This window comes from Anser anser (assembly GCF_964211835.1).
Source record: "Anser anser genome assembly, chromosome: 1".
NCBI lineage: Eukaryota > Metazoa > Chordata > Aves > Anseriformes > Anatidae > Anser > Anser anser.
In genome coordinates this window covers 97,275,810-97,300,950 of record NC_139720.1, presented here as the reverse complement: position 1 = coordinate 97,300,950, position 25,141 = coordinate 97,275,810, and the positions used below count along the sequence as shown (strand labels likewise).

Genomic DNA, 25,141 nt, shown 5'->3' with positions numbered 1-25,141 from the left:
CAAGAGAGTCTGTGGCAATATCTGTTTCTTATTATAAAAATATCTAGTACTTCTTCATGGAGAGACCACATCTTGCATCAGGCCAATGTCTTCTACCTCAATAGATATTTAAAAGCAGTAACACATACCAGGCCTTTTACATAACCCTGCCATTTTAACATAGCTTTTTACCCAGAGAGAATAAGTAGAAGGTATTTCTTTCCACAGTAACATGACTTGACTGGGAAGGTCAAGGGAAAATGGAACAAGATCTTTCATAAAAGCACTGTAAATCCACACAAGGGAGAAACTTCTATTCCAGGAGCAAATAATTGCACACAACTACACGTATTTATAAGTGAGAGACTTTATTTGAACCAATTTTTCAAATACAGACATCTGTATTATTCTCACTTCTTGGGAATGTTTTCTGCTCAGTTTCGAAGCTTGCAACCTTAGGACAATATTCAGGACATATGTGTACATTAGATCTCTGCAGATGGACACATTCATAATGCACAAGTACAATGAGTGAGAGACTCTTTCCAGATCCTCACACAAGAGCATCGGAAATGGGCCGCTCTAATTGTCAAGTTCTGCTCTTATTAGCCTCCAGACAAGTCACAGTTCTTTATACTCTCTAGGCTGTAGCATTCTTCTTCAGGCCCTGATTTACCACTGTGTTACTTCAGCTGTATGCCAGTGTAACTCCCCAAAATAGGGCTTAGGTGATGCATAGGGATGTGTTTTGTTCATTGGGAACAGGCATGAGCAGAAAAACCAAGCTATTAGATGAACGGCTATCCTAGGATTTTCTTTTGTGAGAGCAGTCTAGGTCTCGGGCTGGGATTTTGGGAAGTGACCGGTGGTTCTGAGCGTGTAATACACGAATTGTGATGTTTGGGTCATATGGGGGACCTGCAGATCGGGCCCCAGTAAGGTGTCTCTAAATTGGGCACTCGAGATGTGAGCCACTCGGTCACTAGCCTGTTCTGCAAATCTCGGCCTTCACCTCTTCTTCCAAGTATTGCTCAACAGAGGAATGTAGTAATAAAGCATTGTAAGTAAGAATGCAGGCTCACACATGACCTGAGATCAACACCCTGAAGAATGGATAGAGGGTAGTGTTTTCAGGACCACCTAAACGACTCATGATCTGAAGCTCCATTTTCAAAAAACCTTTGGAGAATTTTAGGCCTGAGCCCCCCAGTTTGCTGCAAGGATGATATTGGACATCCTCTGGGATCTGGGCCCTAGGAGCATAAGCCTTGTTGAAAGCCAACAAAATGCATAATCTTAAGCACCCACGTCACTTAGGTTATTCTGAAAACTGTACCCTATATACATATGGGTAGATAAGGGGCAGACTTTCACAGGCACAAGTGGCAGTTAGACATGTAACTCCCATTGATTTTTTTCCCCCTCGGGGACCTGGAAAATCCCCCCCCGAGGAGATGAATCCTCCTCTCGCATTATTTTCACACCAGATTAACACCACTGGTTCCAGTGGAGTGACTCCTGAGTTACCCCGGTGTGAGCGAGAGGAGAACCAGTCCTGAGGTGCTCTAAATATCCAGTGAAAGTGCTAATGTGGCAATGCAGAAAAGCAGGGGATCTGAGCACAGGCCTGGAAGAGGACCCCACCACCACCGCCCCATGTCACTGAGCTGCGGGTGGTCACCAAATGGACATCTTGGCCAACAGGGACTGCAAGAACATTCACTCAGACCCTTTCTTCCACCTCTGCAAACCACAGCTGCTCCGTTTCCCTCCTAAGACACCTACGACAAACACCAGACCTTCGGTACAAAAAGCCTCACATGCTACCATGTGCCACTCGCAGAGTGCAGGAAAAAAGGAAAAAACTGTGACCCATGGGGAGTTTGGTATAAGCTACTTCCTTCTATTTTTTCCTTCTTTCTCTTCCTTTCTAACCCCCTCTCCTCTGGTCATGGCCATTTCTTTCCTTTAGAGTAACACATTCCCCAAGTGATGGTACTCGTGCAGTCACCATAGGTGGGTTCCTTCTAACTGAGGCCTCTCACAGGGCTGCGTTAGGGTTTGGGGCTGGAAAACATGGGGGCTGAAGGGATCCCAGCAGGATGCACCTCTCCTCCCTTTGAATCGCAGCTCACGGTGGAGCTTCTTGGCTGATGCAATGGTTGCAAGGGCTGTGGGTTTTATATGCTACCAGCGCAGACAGTCCGTGGATGCCACAAATCAGACCAAATTCACGCAAATGATTTGCAGCATTGATGGAATGGGGGTGGAGGGGTTACGGCTTGGATTTCTTTACACTTTTCCAAGGCTTAATGAGGTGAAATATCAAGAGCTGGCCTACAGCTGTTAGGAGCATGCGGTATAGGTGTGGGTCACTAGCATATCTTACTACAGAGGCATAAAAACAGCCCCTCTTGGACTCAGCACTGTACGTGAGGTCAGGAACCGTCCTCCCAGCAGGAGTCACTCTGACATCCTCTTCCCTCACCATGCATAAATTGACAACCACAGACACCTCCAGGCAAGAGAGATACTCCTCCAGGAAGGAGGAACTGATACATACTCCCTAGGGAATTCGTGTTGGTTGTTGCATCAGGAGCAGTAGTAGAAAAACTCCAGCTACTCGGCTGGGTACTCTTTGCTCCCCTCTTAACTTCTGGGATCTCCTGCCTCTTGTGCTGCTCTTAGCTCACTTGATACCCTGCTAGAAAAACTGTTCCTCAAATAACCCTGTTCTTCTTCCAATTTCCGTCCCATGCTACATCCTTTGTACTGTTTCCTTTCAGCCTTTAAAAATCTGGCTGAAGAGGCAACTCAAGGAAATCCAAATGCTTTTCTCTGCTCTCTTCCTGTACCCTGAAGACAGCCCAGCTTCCTATACAAATCTTGTGTACTACACATTAAACCACCCCATGCTCAAGGCAAGGGTTTGTCTGTGTGCTCTCTCTCACGCTCTCTTTGCCCTGACTCTCTGGCAGGATCAGGACGTGGTACAATAAGAAAGATAGGGGGGGTGCTTGGTTACAGCCAGTAATTTTAAACTGGAACCAAGGGAGAGGAATTAGTATTTGGATTTTTTAGGTTTGCAGTTGGTAACCACATACCCCGTTCTCTTTGTGGGGGGGAGAAACAAAACACAAAACCCAACCCTTTGTTCTCTAAGCAACATGGCAAAGTATGTTCTTACAAATGGTGGCAAAACACACACGATGCCCCAGCCATCAGCCAAGGGGGAGGCAACATGCGAAATGCAAAGAGAAAACGTCCCCAGGGAGAGAAAAATGCTTCTGTTTATCAAGGAGGGAGGAAGGTTTATGTCCAGAAGGACACGAGAGGCAGTTTTCTTTTCCTTCTAAAGTAAAAAATACTAATAATGGAATGGAGGCAAGATGAAAGATTTGGGATCTGAAGTCAGAAGAGCAGGGAGACCAAGCGGTCCTTGCAGACATGGACAAGACAGTCCTTAAGAAAGCCCTTTTAAATGGTCATGACAGGAGATGAGGCCAAATAAAAGCTGTGCTCCCTCCTTCCTGCCTCCTCCCAAACACCTCTCCCACCGATCCTGAGAGCTGAACCTCAGTTCTCTCCATGCACTCACTGCTAGAGACACGGGGCATCTGCAACCTCCCGGCCGGGCACCCGGTGTGCTACGAACAGCAAACATACTCTGCGCCTCTCCTCCCTCGCCTCAGCCCCTGTGTCCCTCCCCATACACCACCCTGCCGCGCCCACGGCAGGGACGGGCAGGCTCGTGAGACCTGACATACGGTCCAAGCAATGCCTGATGTCCGCGCTACATTTGCTGAATTGAGGTCAGGCTGGAAGGTGTCTCAGGGTTTACTACCCATCATGACATGGGAATATTAGCATATATATCGTTTATGAAGTATGACACAATACCTATCTGTCAGTCAGCCCATCTTTCTACCTATTGAGTCTGTCTAATCTACTTTAGCTAGCTACGTTTCACTATCTCTATCAATCACCTATTGCTCCATATTACCTAATTTCTTCCTGTCTCTCTCTCATCTTTTTCACTCTAACCTTTCTTACTCTAGCTATACTCCCCTCTCTCTCCCTATCATCCATCTATCCGCTCTAAAATCTTTTTCTCCCTCCTCTCTCTAATCCCTGTTTTTTAAAATCTCTGTCCAATCTCTCTCCCACTCTCTCTTTCCCTCTCTTTTTTAATCCTCCCACTCTCTCTCTCTCTCTTATTTCCACACAAGGCCAGGAAGCGCACGGAAAAGAATCCTGGCGCATTTTGATGGCACTTCCAGTGAGCGGTCTACGTTCAAAGCAATCCTCTCTGAGGAGACACCGTTCATCTTTTCTCCCTATTTCCAACAAAGAGATGGAGGAGAAGAAAGGAGTTGGGCAGGGAGGGCCGGCCAGCCCTCCGAAGGCCGCGGGGCTGCTGCTCCGAGCATCGGCCAGAAAGGGACTCTGGGGCAGTCAGAAGACCCATTCTTTGGTGATATTGCTGGGAGGCCAATTTAATCCTGGTCCTGCCAACTGTATTTATGGGAATACTGTGGAGTACGCTGGCTGTCGTTGCCAATGCAGCCAGGGAACCTTGCAATAACTGTGGAAAAACATGTGGAAAAACTTGGGCCTTAATCGAGCTTTTAGGAAAAGGCTTTAAAAAGAATTTTTCACCTTAATACATATGAAATGTTTGCTCTCAACAAGAGAGCCTGGGCCCGGCAGGTGCTCAGTGGGCATCAGGGACAATTTTGTACCCCGTGGGCCGTGGCCGTGGAGGTTCACGAGGTGGTGCAATGCCGCCGTGACAGGCCTCGGCTACACTTCCAGCCAGCTGCAGGGGAAGGCCGTAAATGATAGCTAAAACCCAGGCCCACACCAGAGCTGGGTGAATAAACCCAGGTTTCGCTAGGCAGCAGGACGGAGAGATTTCTCCAAGCGCTGTCAGCTGGCTCTTACGCCACCAGACCGTGCCCTGGCTGCACACCTATTAATGCACTGGCCCGATTCCTGTTGCCAAACAGAACAGTTTTGGAGGACCACACCACGTTGCTCAACAACTCCAACACCAGCCCAGAGGGGTGCGGACCAGTGGGGCCCCTCCTGGCCCTTAGTACATCCCCTGGCAGGGGCCGGGGGCGTTCAGGGCCTCAGCATGGACCAAAGCTGGTGCCTCAGCTGGGACCCGTGGGGCTGCTCCGAGGTCGCCATGCTCCTCTGAATCAGGACCTAGGGGCCTCCTAGAGGGGCACTTGTTTTGTTCTTTCCCAAGACCAATTTTGCTACTTCCGTTATTTACATTAACGCCTCACTCTGTGCTGATGCCTCACTCAAAATCCAAGCCTGAGGTCCCCTAAAAATCCCCTTGGTGATGCCAGGGAGAGCGGACAGTCACTGACCGGTGGCGGAGCAGTGGCTGAGGAGCAGAGCGGGGCCACGCAACAAGAGGCCCACCAAGACCGGTCTGTGTACGCAGGCCAGAGGGTGTACGGCAGCATAGAAATGCGACACGGCGGTGTTAATGATCATTATTCTCATTTATTATAATTATTGTTCAGTTTGAAAAAGGAGCCTGGAGCCAAGCATTACGCTAATTGGCACATATTTTTTTTGTTCTAGTTCTGAAAACAAACTGGGGTTTGGTATTATTTTTCATTCGTTTGTTTGTTTTTCTTTCGTTCATTCCATCACATTGAAAAAGGAAGAAAAGGATTATTATTTTTTTTTTCCTGTTTTGCTTTTGTTTTAACTCACTCGGTAAGTCTGGACTCCTCAGATGAACGGAACATTGCACACACACACACTTGGAGAAGAGAGAGAGGGGAGAGAGAGAGAGAGAGAGAGAGAGAGCGCTCGTGGTGGGCAGACAGACACACGCACGCGCCAGGTCAAAGAACTCTGATACAGTGCAAGAATTTTCCCAAAATGATTGGATCATCATTACCAAAAAACTCGCCATAACAACACCAAGAAACAAAGAAATGTTTAAGCCACACTGTTTGACTGGGATTTTTCCTGCTTTTTTTTTTTCTTTTTTTTTTCTTTAAATGTTTGCCACACAGAGAGAAAAAGGGTTTAAGTGGGAATGGGAGAGGGACGGACAGGCTCACAGATGTGAGCAGGAAGGGGGGAGATCGAGATTGGGGTGGGAAGGAAGGATAGAGGATAGGGGGAGGGAGGGAGGGGCAACGGGGAGTCATTTCTTAATGTTCAGGCATTTTCTTGGTCCGCCTTGCTCTCTTCTTCTTTCACCTCTTCCTGCTGGGCACTTTCAGTAGGTTTGGTTTCTTCTACAGCATCTAGTAGGGAAAGAGACGGTCCAGGGTTAGTCAGCCATGATCTACAGCATCCTGCGCATGCACACAGCCCTTGCATGACAAACTGCATGGCTTCAGGCTTCTCTCTTCCCAAAGTGACCAGGTCTCCCAGTTCCTGGCATCTCTTTGGCATGGGAAGAACGTGCCAGGGCTCAGCCTAGCAGACGAGCACACGGCTCTCCCAAAATGCCTCCAGCCCCACCAGAAACCATGTGTAATTGGAAGGAGCTGCCCAGATCCCCAAGCAGAGTTCCCTGCTGATGTGGCTGGCAACCATCATTCATTTCATCACGTGTACTGATGAAACTCTTGGCTTATGTGCTAAAATCTGCCAGATCAGATACCTGTATTACCTTTTTATTGAACCCACCAGCTGTGCCAACCACCATGGAACTGGTGCCCCCTAATTTCTGCTACTGGCCCTCCCAGCTGAGTCTTAAAGAGGTCATGAAGAAAAAATTCTGCCAGCTCTTGAAGCTCTCAAGACCCAGAAGGAAAAAATAATAATAACCTGTAATTCAGACTTCTCTTACACCAAACAGAGGTCTAGAGAAATGTCTTTATGCCTTCAAGAACAGGGCCCAGGAGGCTGTCACTGTCTCCAGTTTTCTGGGCTCTCCTTTCAAAGGCAGAGCTGCCCCGGGGGGAAGCAATGGATGTAACTTGAGGCTGGGTCTGCCTGTCAGTCAGACACCTTGCGCCAGCATACTGTTTGCATATTAAAATGAATTCTAGTAGCAATCCTACAACAAAGAACCAGACAGGGAATCAGTACTGGGACAGCCAGGAGGGACAAAGCAAACTGAGTGAGCACCACTCAAGCTGGAATGATCTTGCTGCTAGGCTCATCCAGCCTAAGACACCATGCCCCCTTATTTGTTTCTGAATTATTGCTGACCAGCTCTCATCCTCTTCAGATCAGGCTACGCTGGCGTGTCCCTGACCCTCTTTCAGAAGCACCACTAAGGTCTGTGCACCGTGTGGACTGGTTTTCGCAAGTGAAGGTGATGGTTCAGCCAGTAGAATAATGCACAAGGGTTTAGTGCACTGGAGTGGCTGGTCTGCTCTATATCCCTTTTTCTCCCCATTCCTCACTGCCTACCCCTCAACCCCCCCACACACTGTGGAGAAGTCAAGCAAGCAGCATTACTCCAGATTTGGGATAAAAAATGGAGAAAAGAAGCAAATGCAAAAGGGCTGGGTGGTGCAGGATGGAGCACAAGATTGGTATGTCACATACCTCAGTGCTGGAGCTTGATATACCTCCATAGCATCACTGGACCTCTCCTGGTCATTCATGGTGGGCTCAGGGGTCTCTCTGAACCAGCCAGTTCCTGGCTTCTGTGATGGGCTATCACATTATGTTGTACCAGCAAATAAAATGGGCCAGGGACTGCTCTCTGGCCCTGAGGCCAGCTGGCACCACACGGCTCATGTCCATATGGCTCCCCAGAACAAGGGTGGATGTGTCTGGGAGCTGTCTGGGGCAAAGCTAATTGGCATATTCAAAAAACACACCATGGCCCATGCTGTCAGCTTAACAATATTCATGTTCACATGCCAATGTTTAGTTTGTGAGGATTAGCATCCTCACACCCATGTTTAGCATTAGTAAGATTGCTAACTGGGATGTGAACGTTTCCTGACTGAGACCATTTATACATCCTTGCCTGGTCCATTCGATGCCATCAGATGGCAGGCTTGTATTTGCTTCCAGCACTGCCAGTAGGTGCTGCAATTCTCACTTCCCTGTCCCCCTCCACTCCTTAGCCGCTCATTTATATGCCTTCCTATGCACCATTTCCATACGGATCACCTTTGAGGAGTGTGTAACTTCCTACCCTGAATCAACTACATTAACTGCTCTACTTCTGGACCTTCACATACTTTTTGTCTTAGCGAACACCAGCTGCTGATTTTACAAAATGTCTGTGGGAACAACTCTATCACCCAATACCATGCCCTGAGCCCCTGCACCTGCAATTCCCTGTCAGCAAAAGCTGTGCACTTGCTTTCCCTTGACATTGAGCAGCAAAACAGAATTATATTCAAAGACTCCTTCTATATATAGTACAGCTACAACCATGAACCAAAACCAAAATAGGTTATTGATTAAAATAGGATCCAATTATAGTTGGAAGGCAAAGCAGGCTAACTTGCACCAGTTTGGTTAATTTTCCTGAATGATTGAATCTCTGCAGAGGGAGGGGAATCCTTTTAATCCTGCTCTTCTCCAAGGTGTTTGTAGCAGGACACGTGTTGAATTATGGAGCTGAGAGTATGCATGACCATCCACACCTAAATGTAGGCCAGAAGACTATTGTTAGCCAGCAGCTTTGCTAGGAGGCTCTGAGAGATCCTAGTAAGACAAAATGTCTGCTTTCCCATACATGAATGCAAGACGAATGAAAGATCAACAAAGGATGAGCAACACAGCTTAAGGAACACAAACCCCAGCCACTGCATTTCACTATATTTAAAAATTTCTTCATCTTCTTAGTGAAAACCTGCACAGGTTTTAGCCAGGACTCCCCAAAGCCTCTTCAAGACAGCACAACAGAAGGCCCCTAATGCAGCTAGCACAGGGATAGACACTGGGAGGACCTGAATAACACCAGGAGGACCTGAATACCTGCTGTTATACTGAGAGCCTTGGCCAAATAATATAGAGGGTTAGGTCACACAGATGCCCCCATTTCAACAGCAGTTAAAACTGGGGTCTTGCTCCTTCAGTAGTAGGCTCTTGACAGTTGTCCTAGTGACATGGGCAGGAACCTGGTTGCATTCAAAGTGGGGGAGCTGGCAATCTCAGAGCAACACGGAATAACTCACAGTGCTTCCTGCGCTGTTCTTGCTCTTAGGATAAGCAGATAGACTGAAACATGACCTTCTGCCATGTTATGTTCCCTGTTGGCTCGCCACAGCGACAAATCTGATTTCCAGGGAATGCCCGTGGCACCCAGAGGCTCCTGGCTGGCAGAGGAGCCTTGCTGCTCCCGCTGCTCTTCTCTGGGGAGCAGCTGGTGGTAGGCAGAGACTGCACTGACATCTGCCATGGCTGAAATAGCCTGGACTGACTCCGAGGTCAAGGAGCAGCAGAAAGGCTATGAAGTCACTTCACAACACATTTAAGTCTTGCTAACCCAAACGCTGGACACATGGCAAAGTCAAGCCAATTTTCACCTCCATGGATGGCCCAAATATAAACAAGTGGTCTACCTTTCTGATGAGAACTATCAAGCAAAATTCAGCTAGCCATTCTTCCTCTTTTCTTTTTTTTTCTCTTCTTTTTTTTTCTCTTTTTTTTTTTTTTGCATGGTTTTGAAGCAGCGAGGGGAAGTAGCATACACAGAGGTGCACCCTGCTGCCACTAAGCTTTGTCTTACTTCCTAGCAGCTTTAGCATCGTTTCATTGATCTTTAGGACAAGGGAAAAGAAGCAACCTGGTGTTATTATTCTGTAATGAACTTCAGAAAGAGGTAACATCACAAAGGATAAACAACCCAGCATAAAAAATGAAGTTCAAGCTGTGGCACTGCTAAATCATAGCAGTGAAAGAAGAGGATTCTCTCTGTGCAATGGGAGCATGGTAGCACAACCCTACTGACATCAGGGCCAGCTAATAGCAGTTTCTGATTCACAAGAAGAGGTGAGACAGTTTGTCTGACTCACCCTTCACCAGTTTGTTTGATGCAGGCTATTTCTGCAGCATGGTCTCCAGGGTTTTCTCCAACCTAGTTTTCAGCGTCCCAGAAAAGGGCTGGTAGGTGTCCCTGGGGAGATTATTATATAGCTATCCTGGGGGATTTCATAGATCAGAGAGGATCTTTCTTACATTGTTTTTTTACCTGATACTAGGTTTGATTTCCCACTTCCTTGAACTCGGGGCTGTCACAGCTGTTGGTTTGTAGCGGACAGGTACAGTTCACAGATAAAACTGTACAGCCTTGGCATTGCACATTCACCTTGCACTTTGTTGGAGTAGGTGTAAAAGGTGACAAGAAAGCAAGTGAGAATTCGGGGCATTTATGTGAAGCGTTCTGTCTCCTGCTTGAGGCACAACCACATGTCATTCCCAGGTAGACAAATTTTCACGTATCTAAAGCTGCCCCCTTCTGAATGCACCAGTTTTGTGAGATTTCCTTCTGCAAGATGAGGGTACCCTGTGTCCACTTGCAAGGGAGAGAACAAGAAAGAGACAGTGAGTTATCTCTTAAGATACACCTGGACTGGGGCAGCACAGAGAGATCACGAAACGGGAAAGTTGAAGTGGAAGATAACAGGCATCTTACCTAAGTTCAGGCATCTACGCACAGACATCTCCAGCTGGTCTTCTCACCCTGTGCTCCCTTTCCAAGCAGTGGAAATAAACAACATTTTTAAGACTATTAACCTAACCTATTTAGACGCCTACTTCAGGACAAGAGGAGTTGCAGACAGGGAACACCCATGTCTATCAAGCGAAGGTGTCTAGCATGGGTGCAGACATACACATTTGTTCTAGAGCATCGCAGCCACAGAGACAAAGCAAAAAGAAGGGCCCAGGCTCAAAAAAAATGAGAAAACATGTGCATGCATTGAAGAAATGATACAGGAGGGAAGGCTGAGACGTAATATTAAGCAGTTTCAACCTGTGTTTCAATCTTTCTAAATCTATGGTGATTTCCTCAGTCCAAATCATCCCATAGCATGAGATAATTTGGCATTGGCGATGAGCATCCGCGAGCTGAGCTGCCACCAAACCTGCTTCATTCGAGCACGCTGGGTGGGGCAGCCTCTAGCTGAGAAACATTTGGGGCAGCCTTGAGCTGAGAAACATTTGGGGCAGTCTCAGACAAACCTTAGGCTGTGACTGTGCAAGTGCTTCAGGGACAGAGCTGTTTGGTGGGAGAGGCTGAAGTGTGTTTGCTTCCCAGCTTAAGGGCCTTTGTCAAGAGGTGCCTCAAACCTACAGCTCCAACAGGTACCTTACAGGGAATTGTGCCTTGCCCACGGAAGAGAAATGATACAGAAATGAATTACAGATCCATGCTGAAATAGGGTCTTGGAGAGCTCCTGCCCCTCAGCACTCCACGTATTTCCTGGAAAGGGCGAGAATGATATCTGTGAGCCCTGCTGGTGAGCAAACGCCTCAAACATATGCAGCTCTGGTTGCTGTAAAGCTGAGGCAGGCACGCAGGTAGCAGTATTGCTGGATGGTGGCACTTCCAGCTGCCTTTGCCTATGCTGCGCTCTAATGGCTGAGCGTGCAGGCTCCTCTCCAAGTCTCTCCACTGCCCTACATTAGAGAAATTAGGTTGAGTGGATTTCCGGGTAAAACACTGTCTCTTGGGACCTGCCCAGCTCCCGTCTGACTTGCCAAGATTAATTAAATCAGAGCAGACATCAGCTTATGACCATAGTAGCAGTAACCTCTCTGCTGATCATTTCTTTTGTGGCTGGTGGCTTGGGTTTTGTTTTCCTTTTCCTCTCTGTTCCACTGCAGATCTTTAAATTACCACAGCTGATGCCAAGATAAAAGAAATTGCACAAACACTCTGGGACTCTACTACAGATGCAGGGATTTTGCTTTTGCTGCTTTCCCACTGTTTGCATAATTATTGCTGATATTGATTGTGCTGCTAGAACATGCCTTTGTGCTAAAGCATTGCCCATGTCTCCTCAGCCGCTGCTCTTTCTCTCGCATCAGCCACAATGTGGGTCCTTTTGCCATGCTCAATCCTTCCCCCTTCCCCCCTCCGCCCTCTGCCAGCCACAGCTTGGCCAGAGATGGGACTGAAAACCTGTGCCTCGTCTGGTCCCTTCCTATTTACTTCCAAATATTAATCTGGGTTTTGCTGCCCTGTTATAAGCAGCCTTCATTTACTCCAGAGACGACTCTGTTTAGAGACATTTTTTGGAGGGTAAGGAATGCTGCAAGGCCCCATTTGAAATCCATGACCTAAGCATCTCCTAGTTTTAACGACATTTGGGTCCAGATTTCGATCCAGGCTTCACAGCTTGATTCATCTGTCCCGATCCATCTGTCCTCCTAGCCAGCCAGGAGCCAGTTCCAGGCAGACAATGGTAGGTCTGAGACTGCTGAAACAAGATGCAGTTCGGGTTCAGAGCTGTTGCTTATGCAGTTCCCTTCCCAATCCAAGTTAGCCCATTGCAGTCAGCCTTGTTATGTGCCATATACAGTGCTAAAATCCTACGCCCTTCCTGCTCGCTGCTTCTGAAAACTGACAGATTTTCGCTGGCCCAGCAAAATGCTGAGAAGTGAAGCAGTCGGGGATTTCAGATGAGTGGCTGTGCCTGGTCCAGGGGGCTGAATTGCACGATTTCTCCCAACCTCTTCACTTGCTACAGATGGACCCAGGGTGCTACATGGTCCCTGTGAGCCCTGGGGGTCTCGATGGGCACACGGCACCTGGGAGACCTGCATCCCCTCAGCAAACCCTGCAAGAAGGTAGTGGGGTGGGATGTCCCCACCGCAAGTAGCAGGCAGGAGGTCCAGGAAAGCTGCCCAGTAACTGCTGAAAAGAAGCAGGAAAGAAGCAGGGAAATGGGGGTAATATGTGCTGTGCTCGTAGATGCCGCAGACGAAGTGGACATGGGACACACTGGGGATGAGGGATAAGACATGGCCTGTTATGGTTGAAACACAAAGGTGAATATGGCCACCACACATGGCATTTTGGGCCTCCCACTCCTGGACCGCCTCATCTCTGTTTCAGCCCATGCCTGCCCACCTCCTTTGCGCCAGCAGAGAGAAGAAAAACAACTCCTGCCAGTCCCATGGCTGACAACATTGGCCCAAGCTCAGACAGCCGCCTCTTTCCCCAGTCCTGCTCAATCCTCAGAGGACAGCCAGCCCCTGATCTGTCGCCCCAGCTGCCTTTGCACCTTGTCAGGATGCCGAGCCAGCGGCTGAGGAATTTCCCCTCCTTCCCCTCCCTCCCGGTGCCTTTGGTCCCCAGCACTGCGGAAATCCCACCGTGCGTCGGCATCCTGCAAGGGTGGGAAGGGGGGAGCGGAGCTGGGGGTGCACGGCAGCGGGGAGGGGGTGCCGAGGGAGTCAGGCTCCCGGCTCCATTGCGAAGCATCTTTCACAGTGTCTAGACACCAGCTGCCGAGTTGCCATGGAAACTCCCAACTTGGGCTGCCGGGCGGGAGCGGCGGGGTCTCCAGAGACATGGGAGTGGTGGAGGACACGGGTGGAGAGAGGAGAGGGGGGATGTTCCTCGCGAATGTGAGGCGTTAACCCTGTTACAGCTACATTTGCAAACATTTTCGCTTTCTAAAGAATGGGAAAGGAGCGGCTCTCCTCTCTCCTGGTGCCGTTTGCTTCCCACACGCATGGATGCAGCCAAGCCTGAAGGCTGAGACAAACCGCATGTCTGCCGCTGGCAGGTGTTTTATTCCTGCCTAGCGCCAGCACTTTTGGCCCGGACTGCCCATGCACAGTACCTATAACGAGGCCATTGCAATCCAGCCTGGGACTGGAAGAACCACTCCCGAGTGGTTAGGTTTTTCAGGCCATGAGCTCTCCTGTAACAACACCTCTTTCTTGGCTGCCATCACTGTTACAAGCAAATGCAGCCGAAGGTTGCTCGCACTGCTTGACTTTCCAGCGGGGTAATGTACTGGTCTTTTTAGATATAATATCCAGATCATACAGGATATATACATACACATACAGATCATGTAGGCTATAATAACCAAATCATGCATTTATGACAAACGTGGACCTTTGTGAAGGTCAAGAGCTGTCTCCATTGTGACCTTCCCAAATTGCTACAGGCAGACAGCAATGTAAGCACTGGTCTTCATCACCATAACGATGGCCTAACTCACAGTCGTGGAAGTATTTAATTTTTGTGGCATCCCAGCAAGGAAAGCAGAGGTTTTTATCTGCATTTTAGAGAGAGCACAGTATGAAGAGCTGGGCTGTGGTCACCCAAGAGCTTGTGGTGTACCCAGGAGGCTGAGTCTCCTCAGCTCTTCATTCCAGCCTCAGCCAGCTCCTCTGCACACAGCAGCACCTTCATAGGTGCTGCACCTTGGTCCTGGTACTCAGCAAAAAGGCCTCTGATTTCTGAAATTCCACAAAGTCCCAATTTCAGGCCAAAATGGTGCAGCAATCTCAGTGATATTCCCACAAGCCATCACAAGATGGGAGGTAGAAGAACAGCATTCATTACTTTACCTCCCTGAAACAGGAAGACCTGTGGAGAAATAACCCAGCAGTTGTTTGCTCTTCACCTCCCCTACCCCTGCAGATTTCACATAGGTCCTGCAGACCATAAAGGCTACCTTTTTTAATTCCTGAAATACCTTGCGATTCGAACAGCTTGAATACAGATATTTTTACTGGCTTCCAGCTGTGGAATGTAACACTTGGCAGCTGTTCTTGGCTTATGTATTGGAAAACAAGAAGTCCCCATCTCATGCAACAGTGTTCTGTTGTGTCACCCAACTTTTCCTTCTTGCTGGGTTAAATGCTGGAGGATGGTTTGGAAACAGAGTGCATGTTAAGAGAGAGCACCGGCATCTTGACAAGATGCATCCATTTATTCTTTAGCCTCTTTACTGTGATTGCCCTATGAGATCATAGGGAAGAAATCAGAGTAAAGATAAGAATCAATGGAAACACCCAGAGTTGATCGTGGCCGCATGAGCTAAAGGTGGCCTTACTGAAGTGACTGACAGTGATTGCCATGCAGCCAGGACAATCCCAGAAAACTAATTAATTCACGGAGTGAAGCTTACAGCAATCTGGGGATGGAGGTGCACGTTTGGATAGTTCTGGCAGATGCACAGAGAGTAGCACAGCAAGTGACAGCTCTGCTGATCAGCCTGGCAATTGTGGTAGGATCAGTAGTGGAAGAAAAATGAACCCAAAACAATGGCAGCCTGCTGGCATTCATGCACTGCTGATCCTGAAATAAAGAGGGCTCAGGACAGGAAGGAAACGTGCAGTGCTGGAGCCTTTGGGTTCTCAGTCTATATCTCCTACCTTGTCACACAGGACAGGCTGTGAGGTTGCTCTCTTCCCCTGCTTCAGCAAAGTTGCTCAGGGAAAAGAGGCCAGAGGAGGAAATCTTCCATAATTGCAGCAAAAAGGTCTAGAAATTCCTTTGGTGCATCCAGAATTAATGTGCTGCTCCTCCCCTTGTTCTCCTCCCCCTTCAGCTGTCAGTGACAGGGAAACAAATTGCTGCAGCCCTTACTACAAACCACACTCCCGCCTCCCTTCCCCCAGACCAAAAGACATGTGCCATTCATAAGCAGCCTGACTGCTGGTCTCCATTATTAAACCCTAGAAGGCTGATAAATTGGGGATTCATGGAGCCTGCAAGCCTCCAACAACCCAGATTACCATGGAAACCAAAAGCAGCCTCCATCTCTAGCAGAAGTGATATTGATCTAGCTGAAGGCAGAGAATTACAATCAAGGAGAGGATATAAAATGTCTCTTTTTCTCCCCTTTGCCATCCTCCCATTTTATGCTGAAACGAAAGAGAAATTTCATTTAGAGATCGCTAGTTTGTTTCAGTCCATCTTCGTACACCAAGGCTCTGAAAATCTGATGCTAAAATGAATTAAATGCCTGTTGTCAGGCCTTCCACAGCCATCTTGTAAATAACTGTCCCCAGCAGTTGCAACATCAACAACACCAGCTCTTTGCATCAAGATATTATTAATATTTCCCATATGCACAGCTGGGGTGCACACATGTTGGATCCCAACGTGTTTGTGCAGAACGGGCACCAAAACACAGCTGCAGCTCTCTGGGAGGCATATCAGGCTTAATGCTATTCCCACCGAAGCTACTGGGAGACTTTGTTGTTTGTTTCAACATGAAAATGTCACCACGCAGGTTCTGACAGCCTGGATGTCGGAAGAGGAATTTTGATCTATGAACACGTGTGGGGAAATCCCCACTCAGAGAATAACGTGGAGTGGCACTGCTGGTGTAGAGCAACCCTCCTCTCAACCCCAAATCCATTATCTTAGACTGCTTAATCATGGCCCTCCAGGGGTGGAAAGAGTGGGATTCACTGCACTCATCCTGAAAAGCTGGATGGACAACCAGGCACCTTCCTAGCTCACACCACAAAAGCCTGATCCTCCCTGGTTTGTGACCTCATGGATTAGATCTGGGGGTGTGGTCGATGGCAGGTTGAATATAAGCCAGTAGCGTGCCCTGGCAGCCAAAAGGGCCAACGCTACCCTGGGTTGCATCAGGCACAGCACTGCTAGCTGGCTGAGGTAAGGGATTTTCTCTCTCTGTTTTGCGCTGCTGCGGCCTCACCTCAAGTATTGTGTGCAGGTTTGGGCACCACAGTATGAAAAGGACAAAAAAACTATTAGAGAGTGTCCAAAGGAGGGCTATGAGGATGGTGAAGGGTCTGGAGGGGAATATGTATGAGGAACAGCTACGGTCCCTTGGTTTGTTCAGCCCAGAGCAGAGGAGGCTGAGGGGAGGCCTCATGGCGGCCTGCAGCTCCCTCACGAGGGGTGCGGAGGGGCAGGCGCTGAGCTCTGCTCTCTGGGGACAGCGACAGGACCCGAGGGAACAGCATGGAGCTGGGACAGGGGAGGAGCAATCCTGGGAAATCTGTTCCTGTGAAGGGGCAGCAGCCAGCATCAGTAGTTCTGGGTTTAGTTCAAATAAGGGAGTGGTTTTTACCCTCTACCAGGTTGCCTTCTGCAGGAGGAACTTTCCATCCTCCAAACTTTGTGAGCTCTGCACCAAGTGCATCAGGGCGGCTGCCCCACAGTAATCATCTCGGCTTAATTGGCTTTTCACTAAAACAGTTCGATTAGACGGGTAATGAATTGATTAATGAGGGCACCCAGCAGGTCAGCTGCAAATGCCGGGGACACATGTGCCTCATAAAGGTATAGTGTGTCAGCCCCGTGTCTTGTGCACAGCCACGCTACACCACCCAAAATGCTGGAGGAGGAGGCTCATCTGGCTTGTGAGTGGCAAAGTTGAAGCTCCTCTGTATGGCTCCTGTGGTGGGAAAAGCACCCATACAGGGCGCTAAGATGGCTCTCTGCTGAGCTAGCCTACAGTGCTGCCTCTCTCCCTCATCAAAGGACATTTCAGCAGTGCAGTTGCTCTCTCTTTGCTGACACTGCCAGCCGAGGTGGCCTTGCTTTGGCTGTGGAGCCAAGGGGCAGCCGCTTGCCCACCACCTCACACATTGCCAAAGTCTGCCACAAAGCCCAGCTGTGTTGTGAGTTATCATAGCTCCACTTGCAGAGCTCCAAAGTTTTTACTCAAGGTGAAGCAGCCTGTACCCTCACCTTGGGCATCATCATTTTGATGATAACCATCACAGAAACCAGCCTTATCTGAGGCAAGAACTTGACCAGGCCTGAGCTGCTCTGAAATTGCACTGAAGCGGAGGCAGTGGCACCCCACCGTTTTGTGCTCATGTTGTCTCCCCTGGTCCTCTGGCTGATACTATTTACTGCAAAGGTCCTTGGCTCAGGTCCTGCATGGTGGTCACAAAGAGATGTTGTGGGATTTCTACGTGAATGAACACGTCTCTCTCACTCTTCCTCTCCTGATGGAGCTGTTCCACTTCCATAAATCATTAAATATTCATTGGGCCAGAGGAGAAGATTGGCTCCGTAGCCTGGCTGTCAGGGCATTCATCTTGAATGGGGGAGACCAAGCTCTGCATCCCAGCCTCAGTAAATAATAAATAATTTATACAAAATGGAACATCTCCAGCAGGAAGCATCAGGGGAAACATTGCCCAGCATAGCCAGCAGCCCAATGGCTTGCTTGTTAAGCTCCCTGGATTTCAGCTTCCCTCTGTAGGTCATGGGCCCATCTTGTCTTCTGTCCCCTTCAGGGAGTACCTGACCCTCACATACTAGCTACTATAAAAGCAGGCAAAAGTTTCTCTTACTACTTTCACCTAGAAATACCACCATTGGGATGTACTGATATGTTATGTTTGTTATTGACAAATCAAGGGGTTCTTTAATGATGACATGTTTCACAGAAGAAAAAATTCAGCCTGGCAGGACTCAGAAGCTCTGCATGGAGGTAGTCTGAGCTGCAACGAGGCTCAAGCCCTCTGTTTGGTAGAAACACGTGTGAGCGTTTTGCTAGAAATGAGGACAAGAAGTATACTACATCAGTTAGGAATGGCTGGAATTTTCTCTTTGTTCCCTGAGGTAGAAATCAGTGACTCCATCCATCTTTCTCACAGTCATTTGGCTTCAGCCATGAAGAAGGTTTCTAGCCTGAGGCAGAAAGAAACGTTTTCTTTCTCATTTTGTGTGTCTTTATTGAGTGCAATGAACAGTACTGGGTTAGCATCTCTTGAGACCAAAGCCTGCCGTTCATCCACAGAACTGATGCTATTCGGTGGCAGTGCTGTGCATTTCTCCTCAGTGACTTGCTGCTGGGCATCAGGTGTGTTCAGGAGAGCTCATGTCATGGACAGGAGGTCAAGTTTAGTCCCTGTGCCTGGCACTGTGTCTGTTCACACTGATAAATCTCCAGATTAAGGCTTGACAGGTAGTGCTGGGATGGATTTGTGCAAAGAGTACCTTCACCCCCAAATAAAATCTTAAAGGCATGTGTCAAAACTGCTTACACTGTTGAAGGATCTTTTAGTTACTGGTCCCACTGACTTGCAAACCTGCAGTACACTGAATGTCCATGGCACATAGTAGGAGCTGTACACTGGGACAGGATGACCAGGTATAGTACAGAGGAGATCTTGTGCCAGTACATACTCTCTGTTTGGCAATAAAGTTACTTCCTTTCACTGCGCTTTGACCATCTGGATCCCTAACATAACAGTTGAATAACAGACTGTAGACAAAGGACCAGACAGAATTTCTGTAGCGAACATTACAGCAGTCTCTGATCAGGCCCCATCAATGCAGAGAGGTTTCTACCTCTTCCAACCACAAGGAAAAGAAGAAGGGCAGTGTTACAATTTTGCACTGAGCACTAAACAGGGAAAGAAACATATAGATCATTTGCAAGCAGATCTGAGATTAAGACCACAGACTCCTTCAACTTGCATGTCTTCCTGAAGTGCAGCTTGGCAGAGTCCAGTCCAGGGCTGCGTCTCCAGTGGCTTAGCTCTTGTTTCAGTATTGATGACTGAAGATTACTCTGAATCCTTTACAACACCCATGCTGAAATCACATGTGAAATCCTCGCCTTACGTAAACTGGTGAGGCTTAGATTTCAGCCACGTAGATATAGCTATAGCTCGTGAGTGTTGCCTCCAAACAGGCTGTAAAAGATGGAAGTAAGGATGGAGGAAGAAGGGAAGCTCAGAGAGAAATTTGGGGATAGGCAAAACAAGCTGTCAAGGCTGGAATACTTACTCTTTTATTTCTAGGTCCAGACCCAGTGTGGGGAAGGAGTCTTACACTTATCAAAGAACTAGGCAGTTGTGGACTTAGTCCACACAAGCTTGCATTCAACTTTCCTCCTCCTTCTTAGAGACTTGTGTCATTTCCAAATCAACAGGTGCCCAAATCCCTTAAGAACAGCAAAGATATTTTTAAAAATACTTTGCACTGCTCCAACTTTAATTATTTTTATTTTATCCCATTTTTCATCTCTTCAAGTAGTTATCCAGTAAGGTCTCTGAAACATTTTTCACAGCTGCCAAGACAGTTCTGCCAAAGTCAGCAGCACTGGGGAATGCTACTGCAGACTGGTCATAGCTCTCACTCCTGCTCTCCCACCCCTTTCCCTGTCCATGCAATGCACTGTCAGTTATGGTTCTGCAGCACTGCACCACTTTAGCATAGGGATTTGGATGCTCTTCCAAGTGTTAGAGAAATTTTCTTCTTCATTAAGCCCTGTAGGTTACAGGTAATGTCCAGTCATCATTATTAGCATTCCCAATTACTGTGTCTTGCTGAAGGAAGATGGAGAGGTTGAATAGCGTCTTACACCTTCTGTTTTCTTTCATAATGAAAAGAGGACTCATTTGCAGTTGCCTTAAGGTACAGCTGGAAAGTGAGTGGTCTTTTGAACACTGGATAATTGGGACCTTATGACCTCTATCTAAGACTTACTTACATGAAGCCTTGAGTCTCAATTTTTCTGTCATTAGAAGAACGGCGTTTTCCTTTGCATCTCTGGGCCCTGTCCAGGCTTCTGTAGCTCTTTTCCTGACTACTCTGAAGCCCTGCTAAGGGCAGGTGTCCAACTCCTGGCTGCCAAGACCTCAGATGAGATTTTCGGCTCTGTTTCAGTGTCCCATGCTGACAGTGATGTCACTAAGGACACACAAAGGAAGAAGACATATTTCCACAGACCACATATTCACAATTGGAGATGATAAAATCAAGACCTTTTATAATGTATAGAACGTTAGAGCTAAAAGGTATGCAAAGGGAAATCTTCAGCAGGGAATACAAAGACACGAAGAAAGCCATAGCTCTACTAACTTGAAAAGGTAGACCAAACTTCCCTTCAGAGAACAGCTAAGCAGAGAGCAGTATCACTCTGTCACATAATTTCCCCCCATACATTAACTTTATGCATCTCATCTATTTCCTGCCTGAAAGACATTCAGAAAGAATGAGAAAGAGAGAAGAGAGAAAAGCTAGGGAATGAGGAAACTCTCCTTTATGTCAAGCTTGCAGTATGAATGTACCCTTGAGAAATATACTACACTTAGAGACCTGTCCAAGTTGAGCTAGCTTGAGTTGGGCTTTCGGACAGTCTGTTGGTGGTCCAGAACTGGAGGTGGAGCCTAGCCCAGGCAGCTGATGCCAGTACCTGTCTTCATGCCAACCACTGACTTGAAGACCTCATGCCACTGATTAAATTTCTTTGGTTCCCTTGGCCACTGCCCAATCACACAGACAACTATGTGTAAATATATAATATATGTGTGGTGCTTTTACAAAAAGGAGAACTTTCAAGTCCATGATGGACCTGGATATCATTGCATTCATCCATGATCATTGGATAGCTGTGCTCAAAAAGCCAAGATGTTAGTGTGCCTAAGGACTGGGATAAGGAGAAAAAGAGAAGAAGTAATGCCTTTCTGGAAGTACACGTATACAAGTACAGCCTCTTCTGGACTGTGTACAACGGATACAGTGTTTGTCACCCCATCTCATAAAGGACCTTTATAGATTTAAGAGATTTAAATTCATCAAAAAGCAACAAAGATGCTAAGAAGCCTGGGAATGCTTTCACACAAAAAGCAATTGAAAACATTGCTTGTGTTTTTGTCAGGGAAGATAGGAATAGCAAGGGCTATGGTACTATGCCATCTGTGCATATGCACATACAATATGATGCTGTATACGATGAGCAACAGTGTAAAGTAGGGCTATCAGAAGCTTTTGTTCTTTCTCTGATGAACATAAGTAAAGAAAGATACTTAAGGCTATGGTGGCCAATTCATTGGTGATCTTTCTAGCCATTGTGCAGTTGGTTGGAGTTGGGAAAGCTGTTAACACTTAGTCAGATATTGTGCATTTATACATGCCATGTAAAACCCCAGTTATAATTAGTGTCAAGAGATAATACATCATGTTTTAACTGTTAAACCAAATCCTATGCGACAGAGAACACAGATGGATCCTAGCTGTAGAGGGGCAGTTGATCCCAAATCTGCCTATAGCAGTATTTGGTGCTAGCCACAGCTAGAGAAGTACAGTAAATGGATGTTAGGTCTGACCTGCCTTGGCAGTTCTTACATTCCTCTGCATGGACCCACAGTCCCTTGGGAGCACAACTTCACCTTGCCAGACTCCACGGAGCTGCTGCAGAGATTGGAAGTGATCACTGAACTGCCACTGATAATCCAGTGTCAATGCAGCTATCATACAGCACTTGAGGAATGTCTAACTAATCCGATCGTGCTGCCCTGGTGAACTTTCCCAGTCCCGTCGCTCAGTGCACAGCAATCATCTGTACCACAGGGCCAGTACTTCTGTCTGTAAAGTGCTGCTCCTTGGAGCTGTAAATTCCAGCTGATACTCTGCAAGCTTATATCTGTCTGAAAAGTTCGATCCTAGCATGAAGAGATGACACTGGTGGTTGTGCAGAGCACTGCTGGCAGCTACAACAAACAGCTGCCACTTAAGTTTCATTGTCTGTCTGTCTGTTCTGTCCACTGGTCTGCTATTTGAGCGTTTCTCACCTGAAAATCTGGCTATCGTTTATGGCAGGAAGGCTTCCTCCCATGTGGGGATTTTGGAGCATTTTCTGGAGATGGTCTGAGTGCAGTTGTAGTGGGTCACTGCAGAAGACATTGTAACAAAGAGACTGATTTCACGGAGAATCTAGGCTGAATTTAATCATGGGCCTTCGCTGTAGAGACTGGTGTGTTAGTGTGAGTGACCACTATATAACAAAAGCACATACCGTGATATCAGCATGCACTGCCTTTAACAATACCATATGTAGAGCTCCTTCCTATGGAGATGTGTAAGAGTATAACACCCTCAGCAAACCTCACTGTATGCACCATCTAGAAAGTTCAGTACTGTACAGGTACAAGACTGATAACTTTGTTCACCTGCAAAAATGCTACAAAGATGTGAAGAACAGGGAGGCTGGCCAACCTCCCAGTGGACAGGAACTCTGCACAGCCTGCTGTGATCATTGAGGAGGGGCTCTTCTGATACTGCAACAGCCGTGATTACATAGGATTGCTGTCATCTTTTGTATAATTTCCATCCTCACAAAATAAACCACTTAACCACCTTTGACTGTCCACACCTTTCTTATTGAGGTCCCAGAAGAACCGGTACCCCCTTAGTCCAAAACAGTGATTAATTTGCTCTCCTCAGAAGGCATTTTCCAAAGTCAGCCCACACCTTGTCATCAGCAAATACACTTAGTGCCACCTAGGATTTCATTAAAAGAGGTCAGATCTTGCTTTATCAATGGCATTGCTCGCACCTTTACTGGGTAAAGAACACCTCATTTGGAAAAAGCAGACCTGAGGCACTCATGGGACCAGAGACCATATTTCACTCTGCAAGAGAAGAGGAAATCCTGCACCTGCTGCAGGTGGTGTGTAAGTTTCCTGTTCTCTGGAAAACTGTGACATTCTGCTTTTCTCACTCTGCCCCTCACAAGTTTATCTGAACCATTTTGCAGGCTCTGAAATACATATACAACTCATGTACCCATCTAGGCACAATGCAAAGGTTAAAAATTTCAAAGAAGCTGAGGACTAGGCACATACTTTGTCATCTTTCAGCATGTTGTGGGTAACCAAAATTGCGTTTATATTCTTACTTTTTTGCTTGAATAGTACTACAGACAGGAAAATGCTGGCATGCATGCTTAGAGTTGGTCCCTCTGGGGCAGTCACAGGAAGACTGGTGCATTTGCATTGCTTTCTTCAGCTGCCAGGTGTAGCAGCAGAGATAAGCTCTAGTGAAACAGGCATGGCAGTGAGGGTGTTCTGTCTCCTTCCAGCTACCCATGGGCCAAGACTAAAACTCCAGTTACACAACTGCAATCCTCTTGCGTGGCGTAGGCTGTACCCTCTGGCTTGTACATGACAATAGACAGTCTCCCTTTCCAAATCTTTATATAGCCAGTGCTCTCTAGGTGCAGCAAGTATTGCCCTTCAATCAATATGCTGATTGAACTGAAAACAAAGAACCGATTCGACTCTAAACCATGAAAAAGGATCTGTAGGGACTTGCTCTCTCTAAGGAAGCGAAGATAGTGCCTCCCAGTGTTCCCAGCTTGCAGGGTACAGGGCCCAGGAGGAGCTGTGGGCTCACATGCATGCAAAGCAATTGTCATGTGGCTGATTTTTCATTTCAGCTGTGAAACTGCTCCATTGTAAAGCTGTTTCATCAAGCAGGAGACAGCATTCTTCATTTCCCAACAAAAGAAGACCAATTTGTTTCATTAGGCACAATTTACTCTTTCACATTTCTGGGCTTTGTTGTATCCTTACCTGACAATCTGAGAGTGCTTTTGATGTGAGAGCTAGCCAGGTTTGGAGCTGAGCCTTGAAAATCTCAGAGAGTATAAAGAGAATCTAACATTGTGTGGTATTCACCTTCTCTCCTCCCCATAAGGCACACAGTATCCCATCTTCTATAGTCTGCTGTGCTGGGGGCTGATCTTTCAAAGCTGTATTAGTGTAGACTCTTTGCAGTGACTTTCATGAAGACTTTTCAGGTTTAAGCCAATGCAACATGGATTAGAATATATCTTACATCGTGATACATGAGTAATGTATAAATTCCCTCCTACCAGTTTTGACCTCTTGAGTAGGTTGGCATCTAAGCATAATTCCAACTCCAAAGAGGCAAAAGCTGGATCATAAAAAGAAAGCTTCTTTACAAGGAAGCTCAAATAAGAGAACAGCATCCTGGCATGTGAGTTGCCCACCAGAAGTCATGAAGAGAACTAAAAGATGTCCTTCTTACTTCAGTCCTCCATAAGCTGCTGAACAAAGTCCACAAACTCATTTCATGGCTTACTCAGGTCGGGATCCATCTACTTTTCCCAGAGGTGATACAATGAGGATTGCTTAGAAACTGCCCTACTGTACAACTGGGAATGCCCAGGATATGAGAACAACTAATACTGGATACAAGACAGTTGGTCGAAGCCATTTCCTAAGCCATTACCAACAGACAAGTCGAGTATGTAGAACTGAATAACAAGAAGGGCTGAGGTCTGTCAGGGGAATTAGGGAATGGTATGAAGAATCACCAAGCCTCTCTCCTGCTCCAGAAACATTAAATATTAAGCATTAAAGATCATGCAGTTCTCTTTATCTGTTAGTTAGCCCTTTCCTTTCTTCCTCTCTTTTTTGTCCTGCCCTTAAATGAAGGGAAAAATCTCTGCATACGAGATGTCGTTGACTTTTTCTCGTG

At 47.1% G+C, this 25,141-nt stretch overlaps 2 protein-coding genes across 4 annotated transcripts in view; one reads left to right on the top strand and one right to left on the bottom strand.

Moving 5' to 3' along the window:
* Positions 1 to 5,482: 5,482 nt before the first annotated feature.
* GAP43 (growth associated protein 43) overlaps positions 5,483 to 25,141 on the bottom strand; it is a 55,191-nt gene continuing 35,532 nt past the window's right edge. The window contains exon 3 of the mRNA XM_083819689.1: positions 5,483 to 6,263. Coding sequence (XP_083675815.1) covers positions 6,175 to 6,263 — 89 coding nt within the window. The 3' untranslated portion in view covers positions 5,483 to 6,174. The remainder of the gene's footprint in view (positions 6,264 to 25,141) is intronic.
* LOC310892227 (uncharacterized protein) overlaps positions 6,276 to 25,141 on the top strand; it is a 111,599-nt gene continuing 92,733 nt past the window's right edge. For all 3 annotated transcript variants that reach the window (XR_014577953.1, XR_014577954.1, XM_083819690.1), the window contains exon 1: positions 6,276 to 16,537. The gene's annotated coding sequence lies outside the window, so the exon portion shown is untranslated. The remainder of the gene's footprint in view (positions 16,538 to 25,141) is intronic.